This window comes from Mustela erminea, chromosome 1 (genome assembly GCF_009829155.1).
Source record: "Mustela erminea isolate mMusErm1 chromosome 1, mMusErm1.Pri, whole genome shotgun sequence".
Classification (NCBI taxonomy): Eukaryota; Metazoa; Chordata; class Mammalia; order Carnivora; family Mustelidae; genus Mustela; species Mustela erminea.
In genome coordinates, this window is record NC_045614.1 from 16,365,390 (window position 1) to 16,381,858 (window position 16,469).

At 46.4% G+C, this 16,469-nt stretch overlaps 1 protein-coding gene across 1 annotated transcript; it reads right to left on the minus strand.

Moving 5' to 3' along the window:
• Positions 1-275: 275 nt before the first annotated feature.
• Positions 276-14,110, minus strand: LZTFL1 (leucine zipper transcription factor like 1). The gene is made up of 10 exons (XM_032317479.1): positions 13,955-14,110; positions 11,784-11,908; positions 8,967-9,161; positions 8,543-8,603; positions 7,368-7,439; positions 5,680-5,745; positions 5,516-5,593; positions 2,887-3,063; positions 1,813-1,916; positions 276-732 (listed from the first exon to the last, which is right to left on the minus strand). Exons 1-10 carry the CDS (start codon positions 13,955-13,957, stop codon positions 714-716), a joined length of 900 nt encoding a protein of 299 aa, XP_032173370.1. The 5' UTR covers positions 13,958-14,110; the 3' UTR covers positions 276-713.
• Positions 14,111-16,469: the final 2,359 nt, after the last annotated feature.

The following is a 16,469-nucleotide window of genomic DNA, read 5'->3' on the forward strand; positions in this document are numbered from 1 at the left end:
TTTGCTCAGCAGGGAGCCTGCTTCCCCCTCTCTCTTTGCCTGCCTCTCTGCCTGCTTGTGATCTCTGTCAAATAAATAAATAAAATCTTAAAAAAAAAATGTCTGCATGTCCTCTGATAATTACAGAGTTTAGCTAGCGAGACTGAAGTTAATCAGATCCTGTTTGCTATTAATTTTCCTTATAATTGATAAGAATGCTGCCTATAAAAGTTAGTAGGCACATTTTCAGTGCATTCGTATTTTAAAATGAAATAGAGAAAATGAACTTGATTTTGAAAAATCAGGTTTATTTGTAGTAACTCTCTTTAATAACTGTTTGTATTTTTGCTCTGGGGAACGTACAAGAATAGACAACGCTGCTCTAACATTTATTGAAACGGGTGCTTTTCATACTAATGCAAACAGCTAAGACTCTTCTTCCTACCCTAACCATCTCTTCTTGACTAATAAAGAATTCTCACTGCATCGGAACGAAGACTCAGGAGCGCTCAGAGGGCTCTGGGGGGACCGGCCAGAGTCGGTCAGTAGGTTCCCCTCTTCTCAAGTAGGGAACGGGAACAGGAAGTCTCGTTCTAAATATCAGAAGCCAAGTCTATATATTAGAAAAATAAAGAGAGGGAATATAACAAACTGCTTCAAAATACATGACTGAGGGGTGAACCGGCTTGTGCTTCCACGTGCTGGCGGCTTCCAGGAGAAATCTTCTTTGGGTTTTAATCTTCAGGTTCGTACCTGCAAAGAGATGAAAATTCCGTTAAGACCATAAACAATGACATGATACTCCTTGTGGCTGTCACTGCTCCCCCGTGAGTTGACCCGCCAGCTCTCCAGCGACCACCCCATTTTTCACTTAGAATCACTACAGGGGCAAGTCAGAGACCGCCACGGCAGCGTGCGGGGCTCCCCCAGTGGGGACGAAGGACCAGAGAAGTGCAAGGCCACCTTCGGACTCCGAGTCTCTGGAGCTGGCATTTAGACCCAAGACAGCTGAGGACAGCAGAGACTCCGTAATGATCTGAGTCGTCGGACGGTCACAAAGTGCTGATGGGGCGACGCGAGGACAAGATTAACAGACCCCCCCTCCTCTACAGACGAAGTGGATCTGGGATTTATGTCCTCGCTCTGTTCCCCCCGGAGCCCTGATTAAGGTAAGAGGCCCACGGAGTTTCCGGAGCAAACCGCGGAGGACAGACACGAGCCCGAGGAGTGGAGCACACGTGGGCCAGGAGGACTGGGCTTGAGCTGTGACTGTGTGGCGGGGGCGTGGCCGCAGGGTCCCCGCTCTGGGCGCTGAGCTCCGGTAATGGCACACGTCCCTCCCCATCCCAAGGCAGCGCATGGTTAGGGACCCGGTGTGGGGCTCTAAGCCAGGCTGGCAAGGGCACCCACTTGCAGGGACCGTGTTCTCAAGCACCTGAACTGTCGCTGAGAGCGGGCACAGGACGACCAGGCCTTAGGCTCCTGAGGACATTCCTGAGGAGAAATGCCCAAGGATGCCCTGGAAGCTTGCTGGGTTTCCTTTCTGTTGTCCTGCTTAAAGGAATACATTGCCAAGGGTAGCCCAGTGTAGCCACGTGTGTGCATGTGCATGTGTGTCTGAAGTCCCTCAGAACCTCCACCGAAGCCCTCAAGGGCAGTGCGGACAGCCTGGCCAGACCTCCTCTGCGCTCCTCAAATGCAGGCTTCTAGACTAGGGGACACCAAGCACCCCCGGCCTGGCCTCTCTGGACACAAACTGAGACTTAGTGACAAACACACAGCGATCTGGCGGTGAGACAAAACCAAGAGCCGCATGGGATCTGCAAGGCTTACTTGGCCAGTCTTCGCCTCAGGTCTTTGATTTGGTCATTCTTCTTGGTGAGAATCTCTTTCATGTTTCGGTAAGCTGCTGTTTGTTGGAATTTCTTCTCTAATTCCTGCACAGTGAAAAACATCGGTCCGTTACTACGAAACGGAGACAGAGAGAAATAACACATTTCATAAACGTATACTTTAGCTCTAATTTTACTAATACTTTTATATTATTTTAGAATTTCTTTTTAGAATATACTTACATAAAATTAAGACTGCAAATTTTAAAAATACATTCCTCCCAAGAAAACAGCAACATTGTTAGCATGTAACTAAGGACAGTGAGAAATCTGTTTGAAACGGTAAACTAATTCTCAGGTGAAATACGCATGATCTTTCCCCAGAATCCCAACATGGTATCAGTATTCTAGGAGGAGGATTTTTCGTTCAGTTACATTTTATTTTTATTTTTATTTTTTTTTTTTAAAGATTTTATTTATTTATTTATTTGACAGACAGAGAGAGATCACAAGTAGGCAGAGAGGCAGGCAGAGAGAGAGGAGGAAGCAGTCTCCCTGTTGAGTAGAGAGCCTGATGTGGGGCTCGATCCCAGGACCCTGGGATCATGACCTGAGCTGAAGGCAGAGGCTTTAACCCACTGAGCCACTCAGGCGTCCCACGTTCAGTTACATTTTAGCTCCCATGTGCTTAAGAGTCTCATCCTAAACTGAAGAACACGGTTCTCTACATATTTCATAGAAATTAAAAACAAGGGGTAGAATCCTTTCAAGAAAAGTCAGCCATCCCTGTGCTGGGCTGTAGGGGGCCGGGCAACACGGAAGTGCGGCACTGCTCACATAAGCTATCCGTGGCCGAGTCTCTGACCATTCCAAAGAAGGAGTGGCAATTTTCTATTATCATAGATATCTTAGTGCCAAACACAGAAGGATCTCAATGCCCGGAAATGATAATTCTCGAACACGTACTGGCCTATACCGTGAGAAAAGGTAAGGAAAATCTATGGCTGGCCTCCAGCGTGGGTCCTTCGGTGACCCCTGTTCCTCAGCGAGGTAGACGCATGCAGACAAACCTGACCTTTTCAGCCATGCTCAGCTGCTCCTGAACCCTGAGTAGGTCGTGCTTGGCGGTCGCCAGATTCTCCTCCAGGGACTTCTGGTTTTCTGTCTTGTCGTTAAGTGTCTTCTGAAACTCACTCTTCAAAGCAGCTACTGTGTTCTCCAAGTCATTCAGATCTTGGGCTTTTATAAAATCCTATGAAAGATATATGCACTGACATAATTTCATGTTGACATCCCAGATGGTGACTGTTGTACAACAGTGATTTGGTGTTGTGATAGGAATGTTGTGTGTGTGCGTGTCGGCCCCCAGACTCCCCGGCCCCCCCCCATCCTGGGTAAGCTCCTGCTCCTAGAGGGTCACCGGTGGGCCCAGCTCACCCTCAGCCCCCATGTACCTGGGGGACACTAGTGTGGTCACTCAACTCCAGACATGTAAAATATCATTTACAAATTGCTGGAATTCCAAAGAGGTACAGGAGAGAGGTGCGACCCTAAGTCTAACAAAGTTGTGTGTCCCTGGGTAGGGAAGGCAAACACGTTTTGGTTTTGAAAAGTCAGGTTAAAAAAAAAAAAATCCTGGTGAAGAATTTTGAATGATACAGATGGAAAAATAATAGACTTACAGAGTTTATATCAAAAATTTAATATCTTAGTCACTATTTACATTAAAATATGAGAGCCTAATCAATGCTTACTGATTATATGACTTGCTAAATTTATAAGATCTTAAGGGTTTTTTTTTTTGTATTAATGTGATAGGCATGTTTGTACACTCTGCAGCTGGATCTTGTCTATGACTGGATAAATTTGTAATAGAAAAAAGTTGCATTACTAAACAGGAAAATGGTCTCTAATTGCTAAATGTGAAGGAGAAGCAGTATTACCAACAAAATTCCTCACTCATTTTTGAAATCTGGTCTTTTAAAAAGATTTTACTTCATCACAGCTAGTGAAAGCATGTACACATTTTGCTTTTGCTAAAGTCTGAAATGTAAAATTGGAACAAAGTCCAAAATGGCTTTAAAAACAAATTCATTATCTAAAAATGTTTGTAACAGTTTTACTTTTGAGAAATTAGAAAGCCATTCTGAAGTATGTAGCTCTGTGTTCTATAAATCTATGGTCCTTTAAATAGCATTGAAAACCATATTTATTTTCCTTTTTTTTTTTTTAGTCATCTAAGAATTATCTTCCTATTTTATTATTATTTTTTAATATTCCTATTTTAAAATCTCTACAGACGAAATGATGTAATGTCTGAAATCTGCTTCCAAAAAACATGGTGGGAGGGAGAAGAAGAGGGAAATGGGGAACCAGACTGGCCAAGCCCTGGTCATCAGTAAAGCCGAGTGACAAGTATAGGGCGTGTATTGTCCTGGTCCCCCTACTGTTCTGTGTGTTCGAATTTTTCCATAAAAAAGTGTAACAAGAGGGATGCCTGGCTGGCTCCATCGGTTAAGCCTCTGCCTTCGGCTCAGGTCATGATCTCAGGGTCCTGGGATCGAGCCCCACTCAGGCTCCCAGCTCAGTGAGGAGTCTGCTTCTCCCTCTCCTGCTGCTCCTCCCCCAATGTGAGCTCACTGGCTCTCTGACAAATAAATAAAATCTTAAAAAAATAATAAAAAAAAAAAACCTGTTATCAATAGAAGTCTAGCAAAGTCAGTCTGGGGAGCGTTTAGCAGATACGGGCAAGGATAGTACAACCATGGGAAAAGCCAGAGCCACCCTGCAAAGCCACTTACATGGCCTGGGGACAGGAAGTCTGTTCCAGCATCTGGTGCCGATGGGAAGGCCACGGGAGACAGAACTCTGTCTGTGCGAACTTCCCACAGCGGGAGCGAGCCTCACTGACCCACCGAGACAGGCCTGGAGACCCAGCCCTGTGTTTCAGCGCATCACACGAGCCCCGCCAGACATGGGGGATATGAAGATGCAGACCCCGTAAATTCATTCTCTTTTGTCATACTCACCCAAGGCCGACTTCACTAATAATGAGTTCTGCATAACAAAACCAAATACACATCCAATGAACTAAAACGTCTTTCTTTCTTCACCTCCTTTCCCCCCACTGTAAGTGCAATGTCAAGGTAAAAGGGGGAGGAACTTAAAACTTCAGCATATCTGTGTGCTAGGGGGCTCTGGGGACATGGGGAACATGTGAGCTGTGTCGCTGCCCCGGTGACACCCCTCACCCCAGCCTTTCCTGGACGGGGGTGTCCCGAGGCAGGACAACAGCGGCACCCTTCTCAGGGAGTGGAAGGGAAGGGCCATAACAAACAATAACTAAGACTTCTTCTTTTTAAGTAGCTCCATGCCCTTGTGGAGCCCACTGTGCAGCCCAAGGCAAGGCTCGAACTCAAGACCCTGAGATCAAGACCTGAGTGAGATCAAAAGTCGGATGCCCAACTGAGCCACCCAGGCGCCCCTCAACACTTCATATTAAGTTTGTAACTTTATTCTACTTGGAAAATGTGAAAAAGAAAGCTAAAAGTTGATTACACATTTAAAAAAAAATTAAAGTATAATTGATACGCAATGCCCTATCATTTTCAGGTGACCAACACAGGGACCCCCATGATCAGTGCAGTGACCCACTGTCACAAAGCTTTTACAGTATTACTGTCTACCTTTAAAACTTCTCTCACCTTTTGATTTCCCTGGTCGAGCTGTAAATCCTGCAGTGCTCTTTCTAGCCGTGACTTCTCATCTAATGCATGCGTTGCCTATAATCAGATTTAAACAACACACATTCAATATTCAGTCCATGGGCAATGCTTCCAATATTTTTGTCAAAGTACTTCTCAGTTACCTGCATTTCAATGGTCTTCAGCCTTGACTTCAATTTCTCGTTCTCTTCTTGAAGTCTGGAAATTTCCTTTGTGGGTAAATTCAGGTTTATTTATTTATTTTTTGATTTTTTAAAAAAGATTTTATTTATTTATTTGACAGACAGAGAACACAAGTAGGCAGAGAGGCAGACAGAGAGAGAGGAGGAAGCAGGCTCCCTGCTGAGCAGAGAGCCTGATGTGGGGCTTGATCCCAGTACCCTGGGATCATGACCCGAGCCGAAGGCAGAGGCTCAACCCACTGAGCCACCCAGGCGCCCCAATTCAGGTTTATTATTTTAACTGTGGTATTTTTAATACTTGAAAGTGTTTCACCTCAAAATTGAATTGCAAAATTTAAGTTTGTTTGTTTATTTATGTTTGGCAGAGAGAGAGAGAGAATGAGAACAAGTAAGCAGAGAGAGAGGCAGAGGCAGAGGGAGAAGCAGACTCCCCGTTGAGCAGAGAGCCCAACGTGGGGCTCGATCACAGGACACTGGGATCATGACCTGAGCCGAAGGCAGCCACTTAACCGACTGAGCCACCCAGGAGCCCCCAAAATTAAGTTGAAATTCTAGAAGAGCTCGAACACCTGCGTGTTCTGGTCACTGGTGTGATTCTCGTCCCACCCAGCCCACTGGTCTCCACACCGGTGCGTCACCTGCGGCTCTAAGCCTCTTCCCCGGTCTCTCAGGCTCCCTTCAGGCCTCTGTCCTCAGCCCTCTTGTCCCACCTCTCACCAGCTGATCCTGCCACTCTTGGGTCTTTTCCCAGCTGACACAGCCTGCCACAGGTACTTATCCTAAAACACAGTCTCTATCAGTGCCACACTCTGCCCAAGACCCTAGATGCTTCTGCCTGACCTGAGGCCTCAGGCCTTTACTCCAAGCAGCTCCATCACGAGAGTCAGCTGTGAGCCCAGTCCCCTGCCTCCCTGAGCTCCAACATACACATCGAACCCTGTCAGAGAGCATGGACTCTGTGCCAAGTCACAGCACTCTTCTTTCTGCCTCTCACAGCTGCCCACGCCACTGCCCTGTCTGCCATGCCCCCTTCTTCCCTCTGACAATTTCATCCGTCTTCAGCCTTCAGCCCAGCTCAGGGACCACCTCCCCCCAAAGTCTGTCCTCTGCTGCTCACATCCACGTGAACTGTGTCTTCTCAGCCACCCTGGGCACATGGGTAGCAATCCCGCTTCCAGAATATTAATTCTCCCTGCTCAATGAAATGATAAGGTTTTTGAGGACAAAAGACTCCATATTATACTGATTTTCATCTAATAACATCTGGCACAATGTTGAGAATACAGGAGCCATGACAAATACTTGTATATTGGTAGTTAACTTTTATAAACCTCCTAATTCAAAACTCCATCCTTGCTATTGTAGATCATAAACTTCAAATGTCCATTAATAAAACACTGTCCAAAATGCCATGCCCTTCGTGTCACCACAAAATGATGAAATTAAGAGCTGCTTCAGACTTTCTGGAAGGTGAGTGCCCTCTTCTGGCCCATGGCACCACGAAGCAGAACGACTACAGTGGATGATCACCCTCAGTGGACCGCGGCCCGAATGCGCCACCTCCTCCCTCAGTTTCCCCACCCTCCAGCTGTGCAGGCCGTGAGAGGGCCGAGGGAGAGGGTCTGGCTTTCTTGCCACGAGGACATTACCTTGTTCAGGAGTTCTGTGCTTCCGCCCTCATTAAGTGGAGCGAGTTTGGGCTTCATGGTCTCTACGATGGGCTGACACAAAATACAGAAATCAAACCAAAATCACATGTAATCACTCAACACTTGCACATTCTAAGCAAAAAACACTGTAAAAACATATCCATGGGGGTGCCAACTCCACAGGGCGGGGGTTTTTGTAGGTTTGGTTCTCTGCTACACCCCAGTGACAAGGACAGTGCCTGCCCTGCGGTGCCCCAAACAGATTAGGGATGTGAGGGAACCTGTCCTCCCCAAATCCTTTTAAATAAATTCAGATGGAAGGGAAAGGAGGGAAGAAAGGCAGGATGGAAGGTGCTGGAAACCAGAGCAGATACAGATGCCAGCTTCTAGAGACAGGAGTTTTAACATGTGGGGGTTGAAACAGACTTCTGCCTGAACCCGTGTCGGGGAAAACGGTCACGTGTGGCTACGGCGTGGGTGAGGAGTAACTTGCCGCAAATACTGCGGCCGTTCAGCGATATGCATTAAAAACAGGTGAATCCACACCCTCCGCCCCAGACATTTCTTAGCCAGAATTATGTTCCAAGTGAATCACTGGAAAATTGTGTTTTACGTGTCTGTTCATGGGCTCATGTCAGCACCGTTTCTCTCACTTGGACACCAGGGAGCATTTGCGGGGCGCCTGCCCGACGCCATGTGAGGTGGTCACTGCAAACGATGACAATGTTTGAAAAGAGAAGCAGGTCAGGAGTCACGGCGAGGACTGTGTCCACTTAACAGATGGGGAAAACAGGGCTCAGTGACGGAGGCAACCTGTTCAAGGTCACCCGGCGGGAGAGATAGGGCCAGGACCGACGTCCGTGCTGAGCGTCAACCCAGTGAAGAGTTTATAGGGCGGGGAGTAAGATGGACTGTAGGCATTCTGTGTGTGTGTGTGTGTGTGTGACAGAGAGAGCACACACAAGTGAGCAAGAGGAGACTAAAGCAGGTTTCCAGAGTTCCTTCCAAAGTGTTGCTTTTTTTTTGCCTGAAAATACGAGGCAATCTGTGAGGTTTGCTCTTGAACTGAAGGCTCTTCCTTGATGGTTTTCACTTTCACCCCTGGCTGTTCTGCGCAACTTCAGGATTTGAAATACCGGCTGTTCAGAAATGAACTCAGAAGGACCAAAAATTACCTTTTTATTGGAAGATGTAAATTCTGCTTTTTCAAATTCTGCAACTTGTTCCAATAATTCTCTTGAAGATAAAAACAAATATGAAAAAAAAAAAGTTCATTTAGACTAGATCTGGACCACATACCCAGAAAAATAAAATCACTGGTCCCGATCTACTACAACAGGGCAGGAGGACAGAGCACCATGAAGGAAACTTTACCATATCCAAAATAGTTACTAATGGCCAGGAATCCAAACCACATTGACCAAACTGGAATATTCCAGTATCCTGCACCTAAGAGACAACTCGGTGACCAGATGCTTCGTTGCTGCTCCCCCCAGACTTTCTCACATGTCAGTCTTAAGAAGCGGCAAAGATGTTCGCTAACTTTTGAGATCCTGCCTGGGCCCCTCCTACCCTAACTGCAGGTACAGATGTGGGTACCTGTTTTCAAGTTCAGAGATATCAGTCTGTAGCTTGAGGTACCACTTCTCAGCCTGGGAGAAGAGCTGCCGCAGGAGCAGGACGTTGGTGTGGGCTGTGTTGATGAGCTCAGACTCCACCTCGCTGTAGACCACAGCCTGCAGCCCGCTCAGGACCTCGGAGACCTCGTCTACGGTGAAGGTCTCCTCCACCAGCCTGAAAAACAGCCACAGTCCCAGGCTTCAGGAGAAACAACCCAGACTGTTTACCAAATACAACAAAATTAAGAAACCCACATTCACGTCATCGGAAGGGTTCAAGGGTGATAGTGGAAATCTCTCTGGGAACGATCTTCTTTCTTAATAAGACACACTAAAAATAATTCAAGCTCAGTTAGTTTTCTTCTAAGCTCGGGTAATCTTTGAGGTCTACTTAAATGATCATGCAGTGGACGAGCACATCCTCTAATACGAGGTCCACAGTCGCAAACAGTCCCCCAAACATTCACGCTTTTCTTTAGTTTTTCAGTTTAAAATTTTTTCTACTTTGATCTCTGCTAAAATTAGTCTTAGCCCATTTAGTGGTTTCAAAAGTCATCTGGAAGGTGTTGTTTCTCTTTTCTTTCTATTATTTGTTTAGCATTTCAATAATTGTATGAACTACCCACATGAGTAAATGAGTGTAAGAAAATCAGCGGTCAATTACATGTTGCTTCTCTTAGCATCTAGGCCCCAATGAAAAAGAAACCGACTTCTCTTAGTTAAAGCTCCTCTGAGGGCGCCTGGGTGGCTCAGTGGGTTAAGCCACTGCCTTCGGCTCAGGTCATGATCTCAGGGTCCTGGGATGGAGTCCCACATCGGGCTCTCTGCTCAGCAGGGAGCCTGCCTCCTCCTCTCTCTCTCTGCTTGCCTCTCTGCCTACTTGTGATCTCTCTCTCTCTGTCAAATAAATAAATAAATAAATAAATAATCTTAAAAAAAAAAAAAAGCTCCTCTGAGAATGATAATTACCATATGATTTCACTCATACGGGGAATTTAAGAAACAAAACAGAGGATCGCAGTGGAAGAGAGGAAAAAATGAAACAAGATGGAATCAGAGAGGGAGACAAACCATAATGGACTCTTAACCACAGGAAACAAACTGAAGGTAGCTGGAGGGGTGAGGGGTGAGGGAGGGGGTAATTGGGTGATGGGGATTAAGGAGGGCTCATGATGTAATGACCACTGGGGGTTATGTGCAACTGATGAATCACTGACCTCGACTTCTGAAACTAATAGTACAACATGTTAATTAATTGAATTAAAAAAAAAAAAAAGCTCCTCTGAGCACTGACCACCCATCACATCAACAGCAGCATTAAACCTACTCTTGCACAGAGAGTGTTTGCGTTTGGAGGGAAGTTCAGAGTCCAGAGTGCTAACCATTACACTATGGAACCTGGGAGGGAAGTTCAGAGCCATGTTCTTCAATCCCCTCACTTTACAGACAGGAGCGCAGGCTCGGAGGTGGTAAGCCGCTGGTCCTGCGGGGAGTGGGGTGACTCAGCCCCACAATCATTTCCAGCAATCTCAGTTAACATGCCTGACAGCTGAATCCTGAGAAAGCAACTGCACATGGCTCCTACTTCCAAGGGAAGTTCAGCAGTAAAAGGGCCTCTCCCCTCCCTGCCCACCTCCACCAAGTCTCACCCCACCCTGCCCTGCCCCCAGTTCTGACCCACTTCTAGCTGCTCAGGAAATAAGGAGCAAGGCCCCCAGGCCCAGTTTTTCTTCCTCACTTCCAGAAGGACATAATGAAGACAGGGGCCACAAAGTCTTACCAGAGTTATACTATACCCAAGTGAACAGTATTCGATTTACCGTTCTTCAGCGTTTCATTTAGCCTGATTTTAACCAGTCTAAAAAAACCCAAAACTTTAACTATTTTTGATGAAAGTCTTTATTCAATATATTAACAATCTTCCTGCTTCAACTTTTTTTTTTTTGCAACCCAAGTTCATGACTTTGAACAATTAAGGTACTCGATGTATAAAGTGAGTACTGAAGTACTTCTTCTGGCTCATAGTTGGGCCAGTGAACCTGCTGCTTTCATCAGCTGGGGGTTAGGAAACCAGCCGACCATATTATATTCGGTAATGGCCTAGACCTGACACTGTCTACTACCGAGTGCGGAGCACAGCTTTGTGACACTCAGCACTCACGTGGAGGCTTTGGGCATTTCCACCTCATCAGACATTTAACTGTGCCAAAGTCTGACCCCCAAGTAGTCGTATGTCTCTTTATTACTTAGTCCTTTTCTTTCGCTGATTCCCCTGTTTTTCTCTAGATCAAACATGCATTTTCTACGGACTTCATTATATTGAATGACGGGTTCAACACAACAAGTTATCATCTACTAATAATTTCTGTTAGTTAATGGTTTTTCAGGGTCTTCTGCTATTTTACCCCCTTCTAATTCTTCAGTATGAACTATGTAGGGGTTTTTTGCTAACTGTCATAGCTTACGACTCTAATCCTTTCATTAATAACTCCGGTAATTAAAGTTCTGGGATTTTTAATACAACAAGGCGATCACTAACCTACATGCATTTCACTACTTCCTGAGGGCTCTTCTGAAACTTTGCAATCTCGTAATTATAACGGGTATATATCTAGTAATAGATTCCTCCCACCACAACCCACTTTCTTGAATTTCACATATCCACAAGGCGTGGTGTAGCTACTCTCAGTGAGTAACTGATCACAGTAATCTCAGCCACGGTCTGTGCGGTCTCTGCTACAGCATCCCCACTACGGCTCCCAGAAAGGATCCATGTTTCCCTAAAGTCCTCTGATACCTGCTCTCCTTGAGGTCCTGGAAGCAGGAATCTACAGTTTTGAGTCTCAGGCCTCTTTTTGAACGAGCAAAACGCATGTAATTGATAACTTCATTTTGATGGTGCTCGTTTAGGCCCAACTCTGCCTAAAATAGAGAGAAGTAATCGTTAGTCTTGAAGATGTGACGAAGGAGCCAACAATGAAAATATACAAGATATCCAGGTGTAGCGATTGCTAGATGTCCACCAAATTTTGTTCTTTGCTTCTTCCTGGGTAAATGGCCGCCCAACTAGGTGATGCTTCCCGGCTCTTCCTGCAGCCAGGTCTGGCCACGTGACTACTGCTCAGTAACGGATGTGAGCAGAAGAGACGTGGGCCATCTTCAAAGCCTGAGCCTTATGATGTGGGCATGTCTTTGTCATACATATTTCTCTGGAGGGGTCGGGCAAATAGCAGGATGAAAGAGACCGGCATTCCTGATTTTGTGGAGTAGCACTGACCTACAGACCTCAGATAACTAGTGAGATGGCTGTTAAGTGAGCAAAATACACTTCTGCATTCTTTAAGCCACTGTTTTTGTTTTTGGTGTTTTTTTTTTTTTTTAATATTTACTACACCAACTTAACCTTACCCTAGCTAATAGAGCTTTAAAAAATATATCTGGTTTTGAAACAGACAGTAATTGGGTCTTTATTTTAAACCAACAGAGAGTCTGACAACTATGAGCTAGAGATCAATGTAGTTTTCATTTTATAGCTATGCTGAAAAGGACATCATGCCATTGAACATCTAATGCAGGGACTAAATGAGTCAGCAATGATCTTTATTTTAGGAATAATGATCTATCATTTATCATAGCCTTCCTACAGGAGAAAAGATCTAACTTCCAAGCCTTTTTCAGGCTTGTCACTGTGGACACACAGGGTTGGGATGCCTCCAACACCAAGGCTAACGATCAGGCATGATCTCCTTCAACTCCCAAGTCGCTCACGGTGGCCCTTCTGCAACCACATACCTCCTCTCTGCAGACTCAATTTCCTTAGGACGTATGTCTCTATAGGTCAGGACCCTGCCCACCCTGTTCCCCGAGGTAACCCCGTTCCCAGTACTAAGCACAGTGCCTCCAAGCAATAGATATGTGCCAACAGATGAACTTAAAAGCGTTCTTCCTTTTGAAGGTCACTTCTTCATCAGGCCTTAATTGGTTCTCTTTCAGACTCCTGGAGGACTTGATTAACCAATTATTTTCCCCTCTCAACATTCTACAGGTTTCTTCTTCCCTCAGACTATGGGGAACGCTATATATACAAACTTTATTCATGCTTAAACCCAAAGAACCTCAAACCTGAGAATCCCTATAGCTACCCTTGCACTTCTCCATGCCCTTTCTAGTGTTGCTATCCCCATGCTATTCCCCTAGTCCTTAAACCCATATGCTGCTCAAATTGCTTTTGTAAAGCTCGCTAGCAACTTCTTTTATGATCACCTGGGAGCTTTTACTTATTTTTTAACTTGAGTACGGCTGACCCACAATGTTAAATTCATTTCATTGCTGACGTATTTCAGTGGCCCATTTCAATGGTGCCCCAACTCGGGTTTCAGCCCTTTTTCTGAACACTGTGCACTGCTCTAAGTAGGGCTGCTATTTAAGCTGACATCCTATATCTGCTGGAAGGATGCATGTATATATTTTAGCACACGGGACAACTAGCCTCTTCTGAACAGGTCCAAACAAAAGAAGAATCCTTCAAGTGTCCTGGGCTGTCAAGTGGACGGTGTGGACTCTTTAATGCCGCTCTCACACCGGAAAGCCAGATTCCACCACGTTCTCCCTCCTCAACTCGTTATCACACATGACTGTTCATGCCGCCAAATGGCGTGCCTGCGTGTGTCTTTAGAAACTTGGGGAGTTTTAGGAACAGAGAAGCCTGCCCTGCGCCTTCTGCAGGAGACCTTTCTCTCCAGCTCCCTCGAGGTGTGACCTGGGTCACTGGTCCCAGGCGGGAGCGAGGAAGGACGCGGCGCCACGCGACGGAGAGAGGCTGCTCGTCTGCAGGAGGGGCTGCGGCCGAGGTTGACTGAACTCTGGGGACCAGCCGGGAGGCCCGTGAGCGGGCTCACGCAGCCACGCCCTCCCTCGGCCCCGCTCCGCATCTCCTCCGCGCGCTGTGGCTCCCGGCCGGCTACTCACCATGGCGGCGGCGAGAGTCGCAGCCCAGAGGAGCCCGAGAGGCCAGGCGGAGCCCCGCCAAGCCCCGGGTCGCCGCGGGTGGTTGGGCCGCAGAAGATGCGGAGGGAGGGCAACTTGTTTAGAAGCCTCCGGTTGCTAATGGGAACGGAGGCACGTGACCCTCAGTGCTGCACTTTTATTGGCCCTCACGATCACGCGACAGGAAGTACAGCGTAACCGGCCCACCGCCGCATGCGCACTGGTTTCCAGAGCCGGAAGTCCCACCTATCTGCGCCACGGCGATTTTGGGAGCCGGCCTCCGTTGCGGATGGTAACCGGAGAGGAGAGGCCACCTGGACCCTCACGTTCAGGGGCGCTCTGGCGCGTCCGAGTTTGGGTTGCCCGGAAGGGCTGTCGCTCCCTTCCCGGGCTTGGTGACGACGCCGGTTGGGGCTTGAAGGGCTGACTCCCCGGCTTTTTAGTGGTCTCAGGGGGCCTGGGCGTGGGTGGCCGGACTGGTTCCTCTCCAAGGCCGGCAGCTCCTGCTCTGCCTGGTGCCACGATAGACTTTTGAATGGCTGTCTCCCCGCCCCGCTCATCCCCCCCACCCCTTATAGTCTTGCTTTATCCTTAAAAATTAAACGCCACGGGTCCCTGGATGGCTCAGTTATTAAGCATCTGCCTTTGGCTCAGGTCATGATCCCAGGACTCAGCCCCAAATCGGGCTCCCTGCTCAACGGGAAGCCTGCTTCTCCCTCTCCCACTACCCCTGCTTGTGTTCTCTCTCTCGCTGTGTCTCTCTCTGTCGAATAAATAGGTAAATAAATCTTAAAAACAAAATTAAATGTGAGTTGGTGAAAGAGCGGTGAATTTCAAATTATTAGGCCCAGAATCATCAGGGAAGCTTGTTGAACAAATGCTTCCTGGGCCTCACCCCTCCAGAAATTCTGAATCAGGAAGTCTAGCTTGGGTGTTTGGAATCTGCAGTTTTTATCACACACCAGGAGGGATAAGGAGCCCTCTTTAAGAAACACTGTCCTAAGTCATCAGGGAAATGCAAATCAAACCACAATGAGATAATACCTTACACCTGTCAGAATGGCTAGACTCAGAAGTAACTGTTGGGGAAGATGCGGAGAAAGAGAACCCTCGTGCACTCAGGGTGAGAACATAAATTGGTACAGCCACAGGAAGAAACGGTATGGAAGTTACTCAAAAGTTGAAAACAGAACTATATGAGCCAGTAGTTCCACTACTGGGTATTTACCCAAAGAAAACGAAAGCACTGAGAAAGACACATGCACTCCTATGTTTATTGTAGCATTGTACGACAGTCAAGATATAGAAGCAACCCAAGTGTCCACCAAAGATGAATGGATAAAGAAGATGTGTACTGGGTGCCTAGGTGGCTCAGTGGGTTAAAGCTTCTGCCTTTGGCTCAGATCATGATCCCAGGGTCCTGGGATGGAGCCCTGCATCGGGCTTTCTGCTCGGCAGGGAGCCTGATTCCTCCTCTCTCTCTCTCTGCCTGCCTCTCTGCCTACTTGTGATTTCTCTCTGTCAAATAAATAAATAAAATCTTAAAAGAAGATGTGTGTACACACACACACAATGTGGAATATTATGCATACATAAAAATGATAAGATTTTGCTACTTGGGACAACATGGATAGGCTTGGAGGGTATTATGTATGCTGAGTGAAATAAGCCACAAAAGAAAGACAAATATTGCATGTTATTACTCATATGTGGAATTAGAGGGAAAAAAATTCTAACTCAGAAACAGAATAGAAAGGCGATTGCCAGGGGCTTGGAGTGGGGGAAATAAGATGCTGGCAAAAAGGTACAATCTTTCATTTATAAAATGAGTAAGTTCTGAGGATCTCATGCATAATGTGATTGTTGATGATAACACTGTATTGGATAGTTAAAATTCATTGGGAGTAGAGTTTAAGTGTTCTCATAAATTTAAAAAAAGTAAATATGTGAGGTGACGAGGAAATGGCTAACTTAACTCAAAGAGGGGAATCCTTTTACAATGTATTTCTTAGAATTTTCTTTGTCAATTTTATATAAAAGCAGGAGAGAAGGGAGGGAGGAAGGAAGGAGATTGTCCTAGAAGAGGCAAATGTGCAGGGTGAAACAGATGATTGCAAGTGCCAGGGGCTCGGGGCTGGGTGGGTGAAAGCCACTGAGTGGGCGTTTCAGCAGACTCAGAAGCATGAGCCAGACACCCTGAGGAGGGAATGAATAAGCTAAAAAGTGAGCTTGGCATGACAGGAAATAATAAAGGAAGGAGCAAATAGGAAATAAATGGGAAATAAATAGGAAGGAGCTCAGAGTGGGGAACTTCCTGAGAATCTGGGAGACTTAAAACTCAGGAGAAGCTATCTGGCATGAGTTAGTCCCGACTCAAGGATAGATAAGCCAACTTAGATCATGCTTTTGGCTTTGTGTTGATTTTGGCCACTACACAGTGCTACTTAAAGAGGGTCACAACTGGGACCTAAAAGTCTAGAAAGGACTTCACAGTACC

Excerpts from the sequence above, each read along its gene's own strand:
- LZTFL1 (XM_032317479.1), bottom strand. Across the intron at positions 8,604-8,966 it reads ATCTCTGAACTTGAAAACAG|AGAATTATTGGAACAAGTTG; the intron begins GTACCCACATCT and ends TTTATCTTCAAG. Across the intron at positions 1,917-2,886 it reads AGCTGAGCATGGCTGAAAAG|GAATTAGAGAAGAAATTCCA; the intron begins GTCAGGTTTGTC and ends TTCACTGTGCAG.